This window comes from Pithys albifrons, chromosome 4 (assembly GCF_047495875.1).
Source record: "Pithys albifrons albifrons isolate INPA30051 chromosome 4, PitAlb_v1, whole genome shotgun sequence".
NCBI classification, from domain to species: domain Eukaryota; kingdom Metazoa; phylum Chordata; class Aves; order Passeriformes; family Thamnophilidae; genus Pithys; species Pithys albifrons.
In genome coordinates, this window is record NC_092461.1 from 35861528 (window position 1) to 35882274 (window position 20747).

Here is a 20747-nt window from a genome sequence, read left to right on the forward strand (position 1 = left end):
AGGCCCTGGCACAGGTTACCAAGAGATATGGATGTCCCATCCCTGAAGTGTTCAAGGCCAAGCTGGATGGGGCTTGGAGCAACTTGGTCTAATGGGATCTGTCCCTGCCCATGACAGGGCAATTGGAACTAGATGATTTTTAAAGTCCCTTCAACCCAAACCATTCTATTATTCTATGATTCTATGACTGTAGCTGTGTCCTCACCACTCCAAGATGTTAGCTCTGAGCAGCCTTGGCTGAATTCACACTTTTCCTTTGCAACTCCTTGACCAAGTTTGGATATTGCTTGTTGGCAAGAGCTGTCAATGTGTTAGTACCGGAGAGCCCAGTAGAGCCTTCTGAGAAGTTTATATAAGCAGCAAATTCCTTGTCATCCTTAATGGAGGTATGCACGTAGTGATGAGAGAAGGAACAACACACTCTTCCACGGGAAGTCATTCATGGCTGAAGAAAGGAAGTGCATGAACTTTGAGGGTTCCTTTTCTTGCTTTTTTTTCCTTGTTTGCTTTTTGTAAAATAAGAAGTTGCAAATCCAGCTAGTAAATTTCTGTATGTGAGATGGGGAGTTTCTAAGGCTAAGTAAGATCACGGTTTTTCTTCCCTGTGAAGATGATTAGGAAACTTCTCAATCTGAACTCCCAATTACAGTTTTCAACAACACGAGGTTAACTCGCAAGGGCCAGGCAAATATTTTATGGAGGTAAGGTGGAGTGTTAAGTGATCCATTGATATTTTATATATGCCTACAGGGTAGGTTAAGATGCTTTGTGGCCTTGGGCAAAAGGTTAAACTGCTTTTTTAGACACAGGTATTGTTTGCACAGACTTCTGAGGAAAGCAGCCACTTGACTCAGGACACAGGGGTCAGGTATTTCAGTGTATATAAGGCCACTTCTAGCAGCTATATCCATACACATATCCCTGTTGCACATCTACAGCACTTAGAGGGAGGATGCTGTCCCAACAATGCCACATGTCACTGCTATGGCTCTAACTTGCACAGCATGGACAGACTTTCACCCAGGGCTTTTGTTGATTCATGGGAAAGGACAGACTGGTGGCAGATTGTTTAAAAAAAAATCACTCAAAAAAAAAATTTGGTGTGAGAAAGTGACTATAATAAGCTTGTAATTGTAATGCTATTAAAATGGTCTTTTTCAATAAGCCAAGCAAACATTGTGCAATAAGGAACTGACTGCACATTACATCTGAACTTTTTTAAGCTGCATATGCTTTGAAGTTAATTCTTCTCTGTTTTGCTGCAAAATCACAGATTAACCAGTGTTGATTAAAGATTAGGCCTGAGAAGTAGAGCCCAATCACATAATCATAAAGGAAATTAAAACAGAGAACTTTAAATTAGTTAAGGACAGCTGTTTCATTGTATGAATATTCAGCATACAATGTGATAAGGTCATCATCCTGTTTGAGGTCACTGAGAGAATTTCTAACAATAGTACTAGTTCTTCCTGTGGAAATTGTGTACTTCCTATGGTATTTGTGAAGGGATTGTAGGATGATGCTGTCCTGCTTTCAGGCTGATGTTATACCCATGTTTCTACTTGGTTGCAATAGTTACTCTGTACCAACAGCAGCATAACAGAAAGGCAGATGCCTGTGCTGTGCAAATGGAGGTGCCTATCCAGGATGTTTCTTAAGATTTTAATTCATAAAAAAATGTGTCAATACCCCAGGTCCTTTCTTTTTCTGATTCTGTCATTCTGGATGAAATGGCAATTTAACTTAAAAAGGAAGCCCATGTACTTAGAATTTTCTGGAAATTACCTTCCTCATCTGAATTTTTCAAGGAAAATCAGTTCAAGAATTAGATTTGCTTTCATTTCTTAAATACAGCTAAAAGTCAGCTCACCTTTACAGAGAGTATACATGGGTGTATGCAAATGTATGTTCAAATAACTCAAGGTAAGTTCCTTTTTTAAAAAAAGGTCAGATTTTACTACATTATACATCTGCTACTACACTTGTATGATATCTATGAAGTTTCCAATTATTTTGGAGGCTGCAGTCTTTCTAACATTGTTTTTCACATATTCAGAGTAAGACCAGCTTAGATTGGATTCATAAAGAATACACAAGAGTTTATATATATGGCCATGTGTTTGTAGCATCACACACAAATTTGAGATAACTTTTTGACTTAGATGATTGAGCCATCTAGTAAACAGTGACATATGTGGTCATAGTTGAAGTGCTCTTTTGGGCATCCTAATTACTTTGTGCCCTATTGACCTTGTGCAGGGCACATACAAGTATATAGATTAGGAAGGGTTAGAGTAAGTCTAAGCATTCAACATTTCTTTGTCCTCTTTGTTTCAAGTTCTTGGCCTCAATGTCATATTGTAGCTGTGAGCTCCACAGAACTGTTGTTCATTTCAGTGCAAATAACATTCTGCAAGGAGTCAGCATGGAATTTAAACAAAAATAACAGTGTATTTGTGTGAGAGACGGAGATAGCAGGACAAATTAACAGTTCCTGGTGCAGTCAAGGGAAACACATTGGAAACTAATGCCAAATTACCCCAGGCCATTCCTGGGAGTCGTGGAAAAAGGTGTTTCTCTTCACTCCCTCCCTGTTTTTCCTTGCCCTGGGCTGGCAGAACAAGACAAGAGCCTTTTTGGTCCATTTTGTGCTGGAGCCATTCTCCTCTCCCTTTATGAGCTCACAAGCAAGTGGCACCACAAGGGTGGGCCTTGGTGTTTGTAAGCCTGCCAGCACTCTCAAATTTTTTAATAGACCTCAGAGAGCTGAGCCCAAGAAAGGGAGTGTCTGACCATCACCTCCCCTGTACCTTGCCTGTACCTTCCCAATCCAGCCATTGTTTCCACCATGCACCACAGAGCTGCTACAAAAGTTTTCCCTCCATGGCAACAGACACAATGACCAAGGTCCGGGTGGTTTTCTCCATCCGGGATGGTTTTTTAGGTGATTTTACATCTTAAGCCCTCAGGAGTAACTGTACTGTAGTTTCCTATTGCACTAGCATTTGGTTCCTCCACAGTTCACTTTCCATTTCCCTCTCCCACTTCCACCATATGCCAAAATTTGTGGAAGGGATATAAGCCACTTCTTTATTCCATCAGGTTCCCTGAGACTTTTCTGTCCTTTTTGTGAGTATTAGAGTAAATTATACATGTCCTTTTTACAGAAGGTATCTTGCCCATGGTGGGTTTACGCTTATAGACACCAGAGGAACCTTTATTCTGCTAAGGCCAGCCAAGGGGAGAATGCATGATTTGTTCCATCATGGCTAGACAGAGTCTGAGGAGGTGTGGGAATCTGAGGAGGTGGAAGAGAAAAGGGCAGTCAAGTTTAAAAAGTTAATGGGAAGCAGTTTTTGTTTATTTTATTACACTTTGGTTCACAACCTGAAGCCTTGTACTGCTGAAAGCAATGTCTGCAGACAGATGTAAGAATGGTTTTGAGGAGACACTTGAAGCTACATCTAGCTCACAAAAAAACCTGCCTGTATTGGTAACCTGGAGTGTTTTTTCTCCCTAACAGAGATTGCAAGGAGAGAAAGCTCCGAAGAATTTAAACACCACTCTCACAGAATTGTTTGAGGTCATTCCTGGGGATGGAGATCCACTGCAGGAGCGAGGTACTTACACATGCAGACGATGTGCCGTTGTGGGCAACTCTGGGAACCTTCGGCAGTCTCAGTATGGCCAAGATATTGACTCCCATGACTTTGTGCTCAGGTAGGTAAAAACCACCTCAGCTCCAAATGGCTTTGCTGTCTAAAATTCACTGGTATTTTGGGTAACAAGTGAGCAAACAAGATTTCAGGGACTGTCTACTAAATCTGGTACTTAAGTAAAATCTAAGTTCCAGGGATAGAAACTATGTGTGTTGGAGATAGGACTCCATGTTTTAGCTTGGAAAAAAAAATGTTAATAGGTGTTGATACTGTATTTTGTTCTGCACAATCCATACCCACATATGTTAAAAAAAGAGAACATAAAATATTATATGTTTTGAATAAAAATTACTTCTGTAGCTAGTACTCATAAGTGATCTTTTAGACACTTAATTGACTGTATCAGATTTGATGTTCTTGCACTAGTTCATTCTTAAGAATTGGTGGGGTCGGGAAGCCAAAGTCACTTTTCAGTGGACAGGAGGCAACTCGTTTGGTTGCAGGTCATTTTTAAAGGATCACATTGCCTTTCCCTTTTGAGGCAATGAAAGCTGGCTACTTTGTCCCACTGGCAGGAACTAGGTAAGAAGAGCTAATCACTTTAAGGGCAGCCAAGATTCCTGGCCTAAGTTCATTTCCAATGTGTTGTCCACCTTTCACACCATAGCTCCCAGGACAGTACAATTTGGGGAGCAATAAAGGGCAGGAAGAGAGGGATTGCTGTTGAAAATGCTACATGTCGGATTATACTCTCAGAAACAAGAAAACACTTGGTAGGAAGCTGTACACTGAAGCCAAGAGCAAATCAACACAAGATAAGCACTATTTGAACTGTTAAGCCACCTTGGCTTCTGATGTGGCTCAGACATGCCATAGAATCTTCAGCTGATATCTAAATATCCACAACAAGTCACTTCAGGTGTTACTTCCTCCAGCTGCATGTCTTGCTCTCTGCCAAAAGTACCTCCCCAAAGGCAGAGGCAACCAACCTGGTCTTCAGATCCATGAAAGAAAGAGGAGAGCCTTCAGCATTAGTCCTACATGTTGCGAATGGAGGGCAGCTGGAAATGTGGGAAGTTGTGGTGCACTTATGTTTAACCCTGTGTCCTTATGGAGACAGCCCCATTCCTGAGTGGACTTACTTATATTACCTGGCCTATGTTTCCAGAGTCATGCAGAAAAGGCTTTGCTAGACTTACAGCTAGTAGTAGTAAGTAAAGAGTAACACACTCAGGTGCATGTTTCTGTTCTGAGGTCTTGCCCATCCCATAGCCATGCATTTATGGCAAGGGCAAAACTCTCTGTGACTTGAAATTGAATCTTCTAGTCTCAGATTTGTATTTCAGCAATCTTAAGCCAGATCTGAAAGGATTGCACAAGGTTTCAGGATTCACCATGGGAATTTGCGCAAAGAAGGTGACCTCCCTGTGCGTCAAACACAAATTCCCTGGTGATACTCACTTCCACATGCTCTGGCAATAGAGCCAAGTGTGGGGAAGAGCCAGGGAGTCTGAGAGGACACCTTTCCTTCCTGCATGTTCCAACCCACTTTTATTTGCATAACCATCTACTTTCATGACAGCAGGAAATTCCTACTCAGTCCTTCCTGCTGAGGCTGCCATATGGCACAGGCAGCCCCACCATGGATGGTAGGAAAGGTACCTCAGGTCAAGTTGTAAGATAACTAAGATCTCACCCTTGTTTTTGTCTTGGCAGAAAGAACCCCACATGTTTTATACCTTCAACTGACTAATTTCAAGATAAAAGATAGAAAGTCTCATGCTTTACCGGTATTTCTGCACTGATATGGGTTGCTGGCAGGGAAGCAAATAACAGGGAACTCAATAACAAATCGGTGTAGGCTGGCAGGCTAATCTGCCTACACTCATAACTCCCTTGTAGGAAGTTAGAAGAAATTAAGTAATTCACCTGGGGGAGCACTGCAGTAACACAGTCTGGCATAGACTTGATAAACAGATTTTGCCTCCCCTGTTATCAGCAGCCAGGCCAGCATGTTATCTGGCAACGTACCATGCTCCTCATCACCTCATCAGCTACATCCTTCCTTGTCCTCCTTGTGCTTCTACCAGGAGCTGAACTAATGTCACTGCAGAAAAACCCCACTGTGCTCACAGACAGATGAGGGGTTTCTCCATGGTGTTGCACAGCACCATGGATTCATGCAAGTTGTTTTAGGGATCTTTAATCTGCACTTTGCTGCACCACAGAAATATGCAAATCTCTACCATCGAGGAACAAAAGCATCAGAGAAGGAATTGCTAATGTGTTCCCAGATTTGCTTTCACAAGTGAACATAAGCTTAGAGGCATTTCTGCAGTCCTGAGTTCAGAAACCCCCTCTCTGATTCCTGGGACACCCGACATAAGGTAGGGTAGCCCTGTTTGACCGACACATCTTGACTGAACCTTGGTGTCCTGGACAGATTTCCATGCACTGACCCCATGGTTACCTAAAACACCTCACATGTGTGCGGGGTCACCCTGAATAGCTTTACCAGTGTGTGAGGACATACTACAAAATAAGGTTTGAATAAATGAAGGGTCAGCAGCAGGTCCTGTGTATGTCCCTGCCACTTTGGTGCCTCTTCATGGGAGAACCATAAGGAATATTTGCTGCTTCTCATTACACATAACATAGTTTATTACCTTGATCCTAGACATTCCAATACACCTGTAGAGATGGGGAGAAAGAAAACTACAAGAAGTCAAGATAATGTACTTTAGGGCAATGTTTTTTGTCATCAACTGGAGGATGCAGCTTTAGGATGAAATCAGTTATGTCCTTCTGGACTCACCACTCTTTTATCAGCTCTCTTTTGACTGTCAAGGGTACTCAGGAATATGCTCAGAGATATACCTGCTTTGTAGACACTTCTATTCAATCAAGAAATTCCACACTAAACCTGAGCATTCATTTACTGTTTATCCACATGAGTGATGATCATTCCAGCTTGTTTGAAGACCTCTACACCTTGTCAAGGCTGTCTGAAGAGCTCGCATACAGCACTTCTCTTAGCCATAGGAGCAAGTTCCTGCCCCTCAAGCAAATGACTTTGTGAAGATTCACATGTGTTGTACCTACGTAATTCCTCTCCTCCTTCTTCACTTTCTCATTTCTTGTTTGTGGGCTGCAGAATGAACCGTGCTCCCACTGCTGGCTACGAATCAGATGTTGGGAGCAAGACCACTCACCACTTTGTTTATCCAGAGAGCTACAAAGAGCTGGCAACAAATGTGAGCATGATCCTGATTCCCTTCAAAACCATGGACCTGCGCTGGGTTGTCACCGCTCTCACCACAGGCACCATCAACTTGTGAGTAAGGGCAGGCACAAGGGGTGGGAGCTCCATACTTCATATTGCTGTAGGAGATCACAACTTACACGGGGCAAATCCCTGCTTCTGATACAGCCTAGGGGTGCTTTACAGACCTTCTCAAGTCATAGTTCAACCCTGAATACTTGCTTTCTAGGAAAAGTTAATGTTATGGTGCAGTCTTTGAGGCAAAGACCCAGACCCATGTCTTCACATCCCTATAGAGTGGTCTCAGAGATATGAAAAGGGGAGAGTTTGATGCTGGAGGCAGCTAGTTTGAGCAGAAGCCTCCTGAGTTTTGGAGTTCAGTGCCCTGTTTCGGGCTTCGGCTCATCCTTCCTTGTCTGGTCCCTTGGGAGTACAGAGAGTGCAGCCAGCATGCCTGGACCCAGGTACACCCATCCAAAAGCCATCTACAGAACCAGGTGTTTGCTGGGTTATTCATTTAGTGGTGGCCCTAGATAGCTGGATTATCCCATCCAAGACACTTGGGTGGTCAAGGGATACTTCAACATATAATACTCCACTTGCAGAAGAGAACAAGGAGTCAGAGAGGGGTGTGCATGTTGCTCACGTAAAGACACAGCCCCACAGCACTTAGTGCCCCATCCACAGCATTCTCTCTTGGACAGGATGGTCAGGAGTTTGGTCTGTCTTTCCTGGTGGAATGTGATTGAGAGCTGTGTTTCAAACAAAACAATGTTTTGTGTGTCAGATGCAAGTCTTAGCCTTAAATTCAAGTGTTCTACTTGTCAATAATGTGCCACACTGGAATTTATTCTCCAGTTCTTCTTTATGAGTGCTGTCAGAAGTAAAGGTTGTCCTGCTTAATATGGCAGCACCAGAATTAGAAATGTGATCAAAATGCATTTTTTTTTCTGGACGCCTACTAGCAGATTCTCTCCCTTCCCATAAGCTGGCTTTTCCTAATCCAGAGAGGAAAGTATGTGACATTTGTACTATGTGTGAGGTTATCTGCTGAATGCAAAACCACAGCCTTGTGAGATTACTTGGAGGCACCCTGCTACACACAGACAACAAGAGCAGATCAGATTACTTAATTCCAGACTGAAGTATTTCTACATTTCTACATTTTTTCCCAATTTCAGTCTCGAAAGATTTAAAACTTGAAAAACTATGTCCTGGGCATGTTGACTGAGCATAAGACCCACTTTGCAATTTTAAGGAAAACTTTTTGATGGAATAACAAATGAAATTTTATTTCTTGTTTTTATTTTCTTTCTCTCTTTGCATGTGCATTTTAGATTATTTTCAATTATTAAGATTCTATTAAGTTGTAACAAATCTGGGTTAGTTTCCTTTTAGCTTTTTCACCACCAGGATTTAATCTATAGAGTCATAAGTTATCTTGAAAAAAATCCATCCTCAGGACACTCTTGTAACTTGAAAAATCACTGAGAAAACTGTACAATTCACAAGAATTGTCCAAAAAAAATACAAGAAAAACATTGAGGTCCTGGAACATGTCCAGAGAAGGTGAATGGATCTGGGGAAGGGTCAGGACCGCAAGTCCGATAAGGAGCAACAGAGGCAGCTGAGGGTGTTGAATCTGGAGTAAGGGAGGGTCAGGGGAAACGTTGCTTTCTCCAACTACCCAAGAAAAGGTTTGTGGTGAGGTAGGGGTCAGTCTCTTCTCCCAAGCAGCAAGTGACAGCGTAAGAGGAAATGGCCTCAAGTTGCACCAGGGGAATTTTAGATTGGATATTAAGAGCAATGTCTTCACTAAAAGGGCTGTCAAGCATTGGATCAGTCTGTCCAGGGGAATGGTGAAGTCACCATTCCTAGAGGGACTTGAGACATCTAGGTGTGGCACTTAGGGACATGGTTTAGTGATAACTTGGCAGTGTTGGATTAATTTTTGTTCTCAGTGATCTTAGAGGTCTTGCCAACCTAAATGATTTTGTGATTCTATGGTTCTATAATTCACCTGGGCACATCTTTTGCAGGCAGGTCTACTGCCTGTCCCTGCCCCAGAAGAAAGCTCTAGGCCCTTCCTGAACTCTGAAGTCTGCACTGCAAGTCAAGTGAGCTCTTAACCTATTAGGAAGATATAAGTGGTTGACTACAATGCAGTCACAGCACAAGAAAAGGAAAGGATCTTTATGTAATAAATTACAGGATATATTATATATTTATAAGTAGATTGTATATATGGGCTTGGTAAGTATCTGGTATAAATTAATGTGTGAGTATTTAACCACATGGAAGAAATACCAGTATTTTACAATTTTTTCCATGCTCAAAGCAGGGAAATTACATAATTAATAAGCTGGTACATTCTGAAATAATAAAAGCAGGAAATCATAAGCACACAAATCATGGCAATATATGTAACATAATTTTAAGCTAGTAGAATTAGCCTTATGAGCATACATTAAACACACAATGCCACCCTGTACAAGGAAACTGTTGAGTGTACATTTTTAAGGGGAAGAAGGCATGAAATAAAAATAAAATACATCTGCAAATTGGTATTTTAGAAGAGTAGAAGTACTTACCTCCCTACTTCAACCTGCTTGGTCATCATGCGTTCTGTACAGACTGCATAGTATCAACTGAGCTTAGGCTAAGAAAAACCTAAGTGCACTCATAGTCAAAAAAGATAAACATTTTGTATTGGTTAGACTTTTACACAGTGTTTAATTTTATGTATCCCATTCAAATGAAAGATTAATTTCCTAAAACTCAAAACCTGTGAGTTAAACATACTCTCCTGTGAGTTAAACATATTCTTCTCCCAATAGCATACTAAGAATTTTTACAGTTCAAAACAAAAGCTAAACTGCAGATGGCCTTAATATTATCTTGAATTGATAGCTGAATGATTCTCTGAGATATGTCCCATTTGACTGAAGTATGTCCCACCTTAAAGTGTCTCTCTAAGGCTATGCATTATCCCAGAAAAGCCTTTTCGAGGATAGGAAACCATCAGACCTTCATCAGCCATATATTTAGACTAGTTGCCTTAACTTGCTTTCTGCAAGTTTTCTAGGACTCTGCACAGTATAAAAAAGCTCCACTTGGTTTGGCAAAGACTACTTTTGTATTATTTAAAAAGTTGCACATCTTCCACTTGCATCAAGGGTTCAGTAAATGTCTTGTACAAGGTGGCCAGGAACAACGACAGGCTTCACTAGACCCCTGCAAAGTGGCTCACAGATGTTTTCCAAATTATATGTTACACCATCTGTAGCTACATTCATTGCAGGTTTCACTCTGTCCTGCTCCTGTGTGGTACTTACTGGATCACTCACTTCCTGGCTGCCCTGCAGCACAGGTTTCACATGATCATAAGAGCATAGGTCTCCATTTGGTCTTAATCAGTGTGCCAATATTTTCTGTGCAATTTTATGAAATTCTGCAGCCAAATGACAGCAGGACTTAAGTATTACTTCTGAAAGAAGCTCTTTTATCTTCATAACCACAAAAAGGACACAGGATCACCAAGACTATGCCTACTGATTACCCAGTCAGGGTCAGGTATGGGAAGCAGCTGCAAGGGCATATTTGCTGAGAGCAGATTAAGAAGTCTGCATCAGTGTCCCTTTCTCCATTAGCATCTTCTGTCACCTCGGGAGGGCTGGAACCACCCACCCATCATCTCTCTCACTGCATCCAGCATAGAGCAGGGATTGAAGGTCAGGGATGTCCAGAAGGACCTAAGGAGATGATGACATTGCCAACTCACAACAGGTTTGGGAAGATTTGTACTAAGGTTTCACAGTGTGGGTGTTCCAAGGTTAAAAAAAAATCAAATCTTAATGACAGGAGCCTTGTTGTTACCAAAAACCAAGTAAAAACATTTAAATTAAACTAATGACTTCAGTGATTTCCAACAACTCATCTATAAGTATGCAGAGTATATTTTGGGATATACTCTAATTAAGAGGCCAGTCCACCAGAACTTTTTCACTTGAAACAAACTCAGGGAGATTTTTTACAGCACTCGTGATGAGCTGTGCAGTGCCAGAATGCACTGTGCATGAGATATAGGGAATAAAAGTTTTTTTTGTTTTCAAGACATGACTCATGATTTCAATCCAGTCACAAGGTATGACTTGGAATTTTTATGCTGGGAACTGCAGGAAGCCTTCAGCATTGCCCTGAGGAGGAGGGGATTAGTTTGCTGGTGAGGGGCTGTGTACTGGGAATGCCCAAGTCCCACATAAACAGAGAAATTATGAACTCTGCTGCCACCGACTCTGAAAATCATGAGGTAGTCTAAATATTAGGAGGGAAAAAGTCTCCCCCTGGTGGGAAAAGGTTTTTCTGAAATGAAATTGGAAAGTCCTTCCCATCATCAAAGTGCAAGGACTGCATCAGTCATAATTCAAGAATTAGAAGTCTTGAGCTCCACTTAGCATTGACTCACAGTATATTCTCAACAAAATCTTTGGTATCTCACTGTCAATAATTAATTTGAAAATTTAAGAACGTAATGATTTCCCATAAGTGTGCTTTAGTAACCGCTCAGTTCTTTTCATGATGTGTTACTTAACTGCAGCCTCATTTTACAACACCTTCTTGAATTTATTGCTTTCAAACAATTTTAATTTATTATTGTATCTGAAGAATATTCTTTATTTGTAATTACATGAAAATATTATTAAATTGGGCTTTTATTTATCTTATTGCTGTTTTTCTTTTAACAGCACATATGTTCCAGTTCCACGGAAAATCAAAGTCAAAAAAGAAAAGGTGAGCAATGCTGGTTTATGGATTATGTCCTTCTAATTCATTTGTAGGTCATTCACCTCTTTGGGAGACTGCAAGTATCTAAGCAAGCCCTTGACATTCATAAAAAATTGCAGCTGAAATACAGACACTTTACAAAGTTCAGCTAAGATAACGATTTAGTTCCTGTGTGCCATTTAGCCCATAGATCAACCACTAAATAACTGAGGTTGGAAAGAAATTGCTCTTGTGATTATGCCATAGTATGAACACTGTTCTGAAGGTTACATCACTTCCTCTGGTGCTGCTCAAGGACATGAAAAGTGCAGTGTTGTCCTCCACAGCAGTTGCTCTATTCCCATCCATTGCAGTCATTTGCTTGCAATTACACTGTGGAGAGACTTTGAAGGGTTTTTAAAAAATAATTTTAGTATTTGAACACCAAGGATGTTTCTCATTCCCTGGTCAGTTTCTTGTAATAAGGAGCTAAGTGAACTATGAACAAATAAAACTGTGTGTTTTTAAGTTAATGGGAAATTCCTGATGGTATACTCTTAGCCCAGAGCTAAGCTGTAATAACCACATGTACCAAATTAAACAAGTTTGGAGACTTTGCTCAGGCCATGTTCATGCAGGTTTTGCTCTAGGTGTATTACTGGTCTCACAAGCAATGTTCAAGTATGTTCTGTAGGACAGCACAGACCAGGGAACATTCCATGCTTTGCACAGGGACAGGTTGGAGGCAGGATTTACCATGAGGCAGGATGCTAATTCCTATGTTGGACCTTAATCCACCGTGCAAAGACTTCTGTTGTTAACTGCATGGTTTGAGTACATAACCAAGGTGAGGTGTGTAGGGAGAGAAAAAACATCTTCGGTAGAGCTTCCAGCAAAATAAAATTTTATTTGCTCAGTCTTTGAAGATGCTGATTTTCAAAAGAAGTACAGGCATCTAATGTCTCAAGGGCTGGTAAAACATGACATTAGCTCCAGAGCATTAAAATGACAGATTCAAGCACACACCTTTCATTCAAGAGGCCGGGTTTTGCTGAAGGCTTCAGATGAGACCTTCAACTAGTATCAGTTTATATCACTATGCTTCAAACCATGGACCTACAGTGTGCATTAAATAATCACTTATCTCATCTCTACCTGTTGTGAGAAACACGATAAGGTCTGCAAAACTCCTGTGAGCTGCACTAGAGTGGGTTGTTAAACTTGTGTCACAGCTGAGTAGCAGCAGCCACTGGGCTGGTGATACACAGCAGCTTCCCAAACAGGGAGAGGAGAAGCTCCTATTTCTTCCTACACTGTGCAATGCAAAACACCCTGTGAGATGTGATGACTCATGGATGTGATATCAGCAATTAACCTCTGACTTTGTAAAAGGAAAAGCCCTGCAGCTAACCAGATAGCACTGAAATGCTGTCACTGATTAAAAACGCGCTATGGAGAGAAAAGCCTCTATTTGCCTCGTTCATGGGAGAGGGTTGAAACCAAGGGCTCCCACCCATCCTTGGATTTACTGTATGCTCATGTCTGATCTTAAGTGCTCTGTCTCTGTAAGATAACCTCAGGATATAAGGATTTTATAGATATAAGCATTTTATGTCTTATAAGAAAAAGTATAAAGCATAGAAAAATAGTATGTTTGGGAAACAGAAGAAAAGCAGCTGACACAACCTCATAGGCTTCCTTATACTTTACATCTGACCTCCGGTTTCCTTAGATCTGTACTTGTAGACATACCAAGAGATGGTTGGCATATTGTGCCGAAGATGGAGTTGCTCCTATGTTACCATTCAAATTATGGTTGGACTTGATCTTAAGGGTCATTTCCAACCTAAATTAATCTATGATTCTATGAAACATGGCATGCCATGTCATGCTTGTCCTCTTCAGAACTCCAGCTTCCCGCAGGGTGCTGCAGGGAGAGTTGAATACCTAATGCTTAATTTTCATCTCCCTTGTGCCATTTCATATCTGTTGGTTTCAGTAGGAATTACCAGGATTTACATTAATATAAGCAGGTGATATGTCAAGACCAAGGAAGGACTATGCACATGGGAAATATTCCTGAATGTATTTAATATAGGACTTAATTTTTCCCTTTTATCTGCCTCAAGGAACAACTGTTATTTCTTTCTTACCCACTCCCCTATCCCAGTGTCCTTAAGGAATGATGTTTACTGTTGTTTTTTCCCAGAGTATTTTCCTAATGAGTTTTTCACTCCAATTTTGCCTAGATCCTAGTTTATAATCCAGCTTTTATGAAATACATCTATGACAACTGGCTCGAGCACCATGGGAGATATCCCTCCACAGGTCTTCTGTCTTTGATGTTTGCTCTCCATGTGTGCGATGAGGTAAAATCTGGCTGTGTTGGGATATGTGGATAAAAAAACAGGACATTTCACAATGAAGAGCCAGGAACAACCCCTGAACACTCACTCACCCCTTGTTTCCCCCTCTCCACTTTCTCTGCCATTTACTTCTTCAGACATATGCAGACTCCTCAGTAATATGCAGACACACTCAACTGACAGTGATAGATTTTTTAAAGTCAGCAAATGGTAGAGTTTAAGATGAATTCCAGGAGAATATAATTAAACATAAACAGAGAGATTCCACTTGATATCAAAAGACATCTAAACATGGGTGGTGTCTGTGCCCATCTTACTAGTGAAAGTCCCAATTATATTGGTCCAACTGTTAAAGCTCTAAGAGCCATTATTGTTGCCATGAGCATGTCCTCTGCCTCCAGCTGCCAGACCCGAAAAGTAGGGATCTCTTGGCTTTGTGTGACTTCTGCCAGCCTGGAGTAGACATTTTGAGTACCCAAGGACATCTCAAATGGTACTTCTGTTTGGCAATTTCACTGAGGCCTTATTTGTTTAATCAGTGGAAACAAGAGACTGATTCAGCAAACCCAGCTCCTGGTACGACTCTGGGGTAGCAGGATCACTCCCTGGTAAGCAGGGGTTTTGTTGCCTGAATCACCACTGACTGTAATGGGTGCTCAGGTACCTCCATTTGGATATCTAAACCTTACACATAATCCCACATGAAGAACTTTGATGACCAGGTCTTACATAACCCCATATGACAAATGCAAATGGTCTATTTTTAAACTTTTGGATTTATACTGTAGTTTATAGCAAAGGCCTCTGCTCCAGCAGTCACTTGAGGAAATTCCCTGGTTTGGCTAATGCAAGGTGCTCCTAGGTGCCTGCAGACTCAGCTAGTTACAGTGATGCCAGGTGAACTCTACAAAATCCTGTAAGAATGGGCTTGTCAGTATAGGGCATAAAAATCACTATGCTGGCAAAATCTCTATCCTGGACACAGATCTGGTGATGAAAGAGTTTTAGTCACCCAGGACTTTGTTGCACCTTGGAAAGGTGATGGAAATACTCCTAAAATCCTGGAAGAAACTTTACCATAGTCACAGCAGACAGGATGGGATGAACCTGCTTTCTGGTAAGCAGGCAAAGAACAGGGCTCTAACATCACCAAGAATAACTTGAAACCAGCTCATATTTGGATGGGCCCACATGTGGGTGGTTTAGGGAGTTTGGTGGCTATGACATGTTCAAGCCTAGCCATATCACCACTCTTAATATAAATAAATCAGCTGTGATTGGACTTTTACCTCCAGAGGAGACAGGCGTAACCATCAATGAATGAGCCTTTGGGAGAGGAAAGGCTGTAGGTATATACACACAAAGAATAGAATGTCCATCTCTCTGAAGTAATTGCAAAAATCAAATAATTAAGCATATAAGTGGGATCAACATGGGTCATTATTTGGAAGACTAGGACCAAACCAAAATCTTTTCAATCCCATTCTGAGCCCTCTCCTGAGGTCAAACATCATATTCAAAGGATAGGAATGTGTTTTTTCATATTACTAAACATTAATTAATGGACAGAAATTTCCATTTCACTTTGAGTCCAGGTATGGTGGTGTCTCAGCATAGCTTAGAATGTAATGACCCTCGAGTAGGCCTTAGGCCATTACTTTGTGATTGCATCATGTCATGCAGTAGAAGAGTTTGACACATCACTGAAGTCCTCAGATGCTGCTGCCTCTAAATACACTGAGAATCAAATGAGTTTCTTCACCATTGCTGATGAAGACCAACTGCTTTACAGTCCATAACACTATTTCTCTCTTACATCCTAGGTGAGTGTGTATGGGTTTGGAGCAAACAGCAAAGGACACTGGCATCATTACTGGGAAAACAACACTTCAGGTGGGGCTTTCCGGAAGACAGGTGTCCATGACGGGGATTTTGAGTTCAACATAACTTTGACCCTTGCCTCCATTGAAAAAATTAAATTTTTCAAGGGCAGATGACCCTGGCCACGGAGAGGAGTGGGGGCTGCAATTCCCAACATGCAGCAGAACAAAGCTCAGTGAAGATGATCTGGGTGTCAGCCAGGTTTGAAGACCTTCAGTGAAATCAGGGCATCTCACACTGCAGGAAACTGGGCTGAGGACCGGCATCCACGCTGCAAATGATTTCCTATCTACAAATAGCTGGGAGCTATCAATCAGTTGTGGGAATAAATTAATTTCTGCTTAGGCTCTACAGCTTATTCTTGAATTCCTGATTAGAGAAAACCTGGGCACAGGAACTGCTGTAAGTGTCCATTCTTTCCTTGAGCAAGACAGGAGATCCTTGAAGAGGAGTGAAAGCGACTTCTGGGACTTGAAACCCACTAAGGCAGCTGTGAACATCTTAGTAAGGATTACCTCAAAGAAATTAATTCACTTCTGCTGTTGATCTTTTTGAACTGTTTCTTCTGTTTTCTCTATTATTTCTGTTTTCATGATGTATTAAGCAAAAACATAATGACATTGCCTGGAGTAGAAAATATTTGAATCATTGCCTCATTCTGCATTGATAGTGTCTAGAAGATATGAGTCAAAACATTTCTTATCTTGTGTTATTTAATATTGCATTCTATACAGTCATAATGACGGAGACAACAATGCTGAAAACTCCAGAAAAAAAATGGCCTTTTTAGCCACTTATTTGTCTTGTTTGGTTATATGTAATTTTTGTTCTTTTTTTTTCTTTTGTGGAAAATACTCTGGAGTGGTCTTTTTATTTATCAGTTTAAGGTTGAAGAGTGAACTTTCTTCTTTAAGTCATTTATATGTGCCTTTTATAATTGTGCAACAGATGTGATTTTTTTTTTTTTTACAGATGACAAACCCTAAATTGAACTTTTTTATAGAAGGGGGAAATAACCAAAGTTTATCCTCCATCTGGTATGCTTTTGTAGTCAAAACCAATAATAACAACTCTTATATTGCATTTAAGCAAACACAAGCTAAACTAATTTTTAAAGGTAGCTTTTACCTTTTTTATTATGGGAAACTATCCAAAAGTCCCAAGGAAACTTTTCTTCTTATTTTTTTACAAATTTAAAAAAGTGTTATCTCTTTACAAAGTCTCTATTTGAAATGGACAAAAGCATCAGGGGTCAGGATACCAACTAGTAATACAGTAAGAATCTTTTGCTTTGTAACAACACCTACAAAGACACAATCTACAGAAGGTCATCTTACAGCATGAGACAGACTTCAAAATTATGCGTATCTCTGGAGGAATGAGTATATTAATGTCAGTATCTCTAGGTGGTGAGACGAAGGAAGTTACAGTAGAGGTTTTATACCCACAAATTTTTGCTGAAATCAACACATTTAAGCCTCAAGGACAGATAAAAGAATCCAAGTTCAGGCAGCAAAGAATTGAAAACAGTGTTGTTTTTTTCCTGCTCTCATGAAAAGAGGACTAATGGGTTATTGACCCACTTTCAGCTCTGGTGAAGTCTGCCACAGACTTCAAGGGACTTTCAAGCAGGCTTGGAAAAATGGCATATTTAATTTTTAATGTATCACATTAGTTGGGGTTTATGGCAAACAAAATCATCATCTAAATGTCTCCTCTTCCATGCACCAGTTGTGGCAGGATGTCCAAGCAAATGAGTGTTTTGAGCTCAGTGATGTGCTTCATCCAAGATTTATCCCCTTGTCTTTCTGTGTCCACTGGTAACAGTGAGGTGACCTACAAGGCAACAATACATGGCACAATGTCATGGTCAGCTGAAATTTTGGGCCACAGCACCACTCACCAACATAAACTGCTTTACCTACATGAGCATTACCAGACTCACGGTGTAGAAAGAGCCAAGGATGTCAAACAAATGTGCGGAGAATTGAGCTCCCTTTGCTGTACAGGTGACCCTTCAGTTTAGCAATATGGAAAGGGCAGGATTTTCAAATTCTCATGCTGAGAGACCTGTTCATGATCCTCACGTCAAGAAGCGCTTTCCCAGCATGATGGCCAGCAGAACTCACCTGCATGTCATGGGCATGACAAATTTGATGGGCTTACTGTCTTCTACATGTCCTTTGTAAAAGAAGGAAGCATTCTACCTGAGCCATGTTTGTTTGTTTCTTTAAGCATTCCTGTTGTTTGAATTGCTGTTAATCAATATGCTTCTGGTGAGATGGTGAAGTAATACAAGCAAAGCCACTTTAAGAGGAAAAAGACTACATGGAAGACCCCAGTGGTATCTTCACACTGTGGCTGGATTTTGGAGCTTCAAATACTTTACTCTTTTTTTCCTCGTGGACAAATGTCAGTAATTCAGAAACATTCATTGCTCTTTCAGTCATTTTTAGAAAGATTTGGAAGAAAGGTCATAGTGGTTTGGTACTCATATCCCATTGATTTTTTTTTCCTTTAATCACAGGAGGCATTTTGGAATCAAAGAAAATGGTAAAAAGAAGTCAGCTACATTATAGTCTGAATTTTTCTGGAAGTTCCCTTTTGCTGTTCTAGTTCAGTTTCCCATTTTCCGCAAAATATTCTGCCTCTGACAGCACATATAAAACCTCATGGCTCATACTATTGCAGATAGATTTAGTGTCTTCATCATGGAGCAAGCTGCAATTCCCACTTAATGTTCTTGCCGACAGCAAGCATTAACTGTGCGCAACTGATGTCCATTTTTCAGAGTGTGAGGAGAGCCGAGAGTGGATCTCTCCAGGTGCAGGATGACGAATATTCTGTGCCATCACATTTCTATTCTCGAGGAACTTTTTCTAGAGTCCTTTAGGCAGCTGACTGTTGTGCTAGACCTTTGTCTCAGTTTCTCCACTATTTTGCTGCTCTTTCAAATGCCTTCAGAGTAAGGAGATACCAATAGATGATGCTGAGGGAACAGTTAATTCCCACTGCCATCGTTGAAGATTGTGTTCCTGCTAGAAACTTTCTGAGTTTATTTTGTTTAAAAGAATGACCAAGGAAAACATTCAGCAACATGTCAAGGCTTCAAACTCTTGGACTGTATTTGCCATCACTGCAAAGTCTCTGAAGCACATCTTGAGTGTGTGTTACTTTTTTTACCAAAGCCAAATCTCTTGAGCACTTTTTTCCTCCCATGACCAGATTTTTTTCATATTTTTGTCTGACTACACAATCGATCATGATTTGTTTTCTCTGATGGTGGAGAGTCTCACTCAATCAATTCTTTGTCATTTTATTTATTTTTTTCAGTATGATATGAATCAAAATAAATTTTTTATTATTATCAAATCAAAGGTGTTTCTCTCTGTACACACTTCTTTCCACAGTATTTTCATTAGCTCCTAGAACCTCCCCTGTCACATAACAGAGTAATGAAATCTTATGTGACTTCCCTCCCATCCATCCTGTTGGACTCAATGATCATAGAGGTCTTTTCCAACTTTTTTTTTCCAACTTTCATGATCTCTTGGGTGACATCGACATGTATCAGGTTGTTGGAAAGCTTGTGGTCTTGAGCCTCATGCTGCTCACCTTTTGGCAGCTCTAGGCCTCTCTGGAGAAAAAAATTGAACTTAATATAGTATATATATGCATACATATTTATATATGTATACATATTTATATATGTAGTCTGCTGATGGATCTATGCTCTGTTTAGGTGATATATAGGGGAAATTAAGGCAGACTCAGAAATCAGTGACTTGAGAAGAGATTCAACTCATCTGTATCCTCTGTGACTCACAGACCTGGCTGAGACACTGAAGATCCACCCCAAATCCCTGTTTTAAGGGCCTAATTAATCTGCTATGATCACACAAGCACTTCAGTCACGGATAGTCTAGATGTTCATTAGAAGAACCCCACCTAGGAGACAGATTTCTTTGATTAGGTATCCCTTCAGCAGGCCACACCACTGCATTTGCATGACCATGGCTTTATATGTGGAGACTCCACTTTAATTATTTTATGGACCCCATCAATGGCTCAGTTTCCTTATGTGCCATTTCCTTTCATTGTTCAGTGGAGTGACTAGGGTAGATGGTCTAGCAGTGATGCAAATTACCCACTGAAATGCAACCATCCTGGTTGCTTAGTGGTAAGAAACTGGAGAAGTCATCAGAGGGCAGCTCAGGAACAGGCAATGGTCACGTGGTCACAATAAGAGCTACTGTGCAGTGTGACCTTTAGTGGGTCAGGTTCTCAGAAGCTGCTTCACATTTTGCTCTTTGACCCAGTCTCCTGACATGCTACATCAGTGAGATATTAACCACCATTAACAGATACAGCCCAGACAGAATTACATTTGTTGAAAATGAGTGGATAGTAGAGTCACAAAAGCCTGAGGAGCTATCCCAGTCACTTCAGGTACAGAGGAGATGCAAAACATTTGCTCCTCTGTCATCATCAGCAAAGCAAAAAACATTGGAACAGCTTGCTCTTGAATAGCATTTTGCTTCATGTCCACTCACAAGAAATGCAGCCTCCAGGTCTGAAATTATTTTGTCAGGTAAGTAATTTGCCTAAAATGACAATCTGAAAGTGGCTTGTGACCAGTAAGACATGCAGCACCAACAATAGCAACATGCAGACAGATGGACTGACCACAGGAACTGGGCAAAGGACTTTGCTTATACCATCAAATGAAGAAAGAAAATACCCACAGGGGAACTATATGGCTTCAGTTTCACAGCATGTGTTCCTCTGATGGCTCACAGTCAGGATAACAATTAA

At 40.8% G+C, this 20747-nt stretch overlaps 1 protein-coding gene across 4 annotated transcripts in view; it reads left to right on the forward strand.

The window, feature by feature from the left end:
• ST3GAL1 (ST3 beta-galactoside alpha-2,3-sialyltransferase 1) overlaps positions 1-19303 on the forward strand; it is a 78750-nt gene extending 59447 nt beyond the window's left edge. For 2 of the 4 annotated variants that reach the window (XM_071553802.1, XM_071553803.1), the window contains exons 3-7: positions 3524-3720; positions 6814-6993; positions 11667-11712; positions 13935-14054; positions 15875-19303. In XM_071553802.1, the coding sequence (XP_071409903.1) occupies positions 3524-3720; positions 6814-6993; positions 11667-11712; positions 13935-14054; positions 15875-16048 (717 nt within the window). In that variant the 3' untranslated portion in view covers positions 16049-19303. The remainder of the gene's footprint in view (positions 1-3523; positions 3721-6813; positions 6994-11666; positions 11713-13934; positions 14055-15874) is intronic. The other 2 variants (XM_071553804.1, XM_071553805.1) reach the window with 2 other exon arrangements.
• The last annotated feature ends 1444 nt before the right edge of the window (positions 19304-20747 follow it).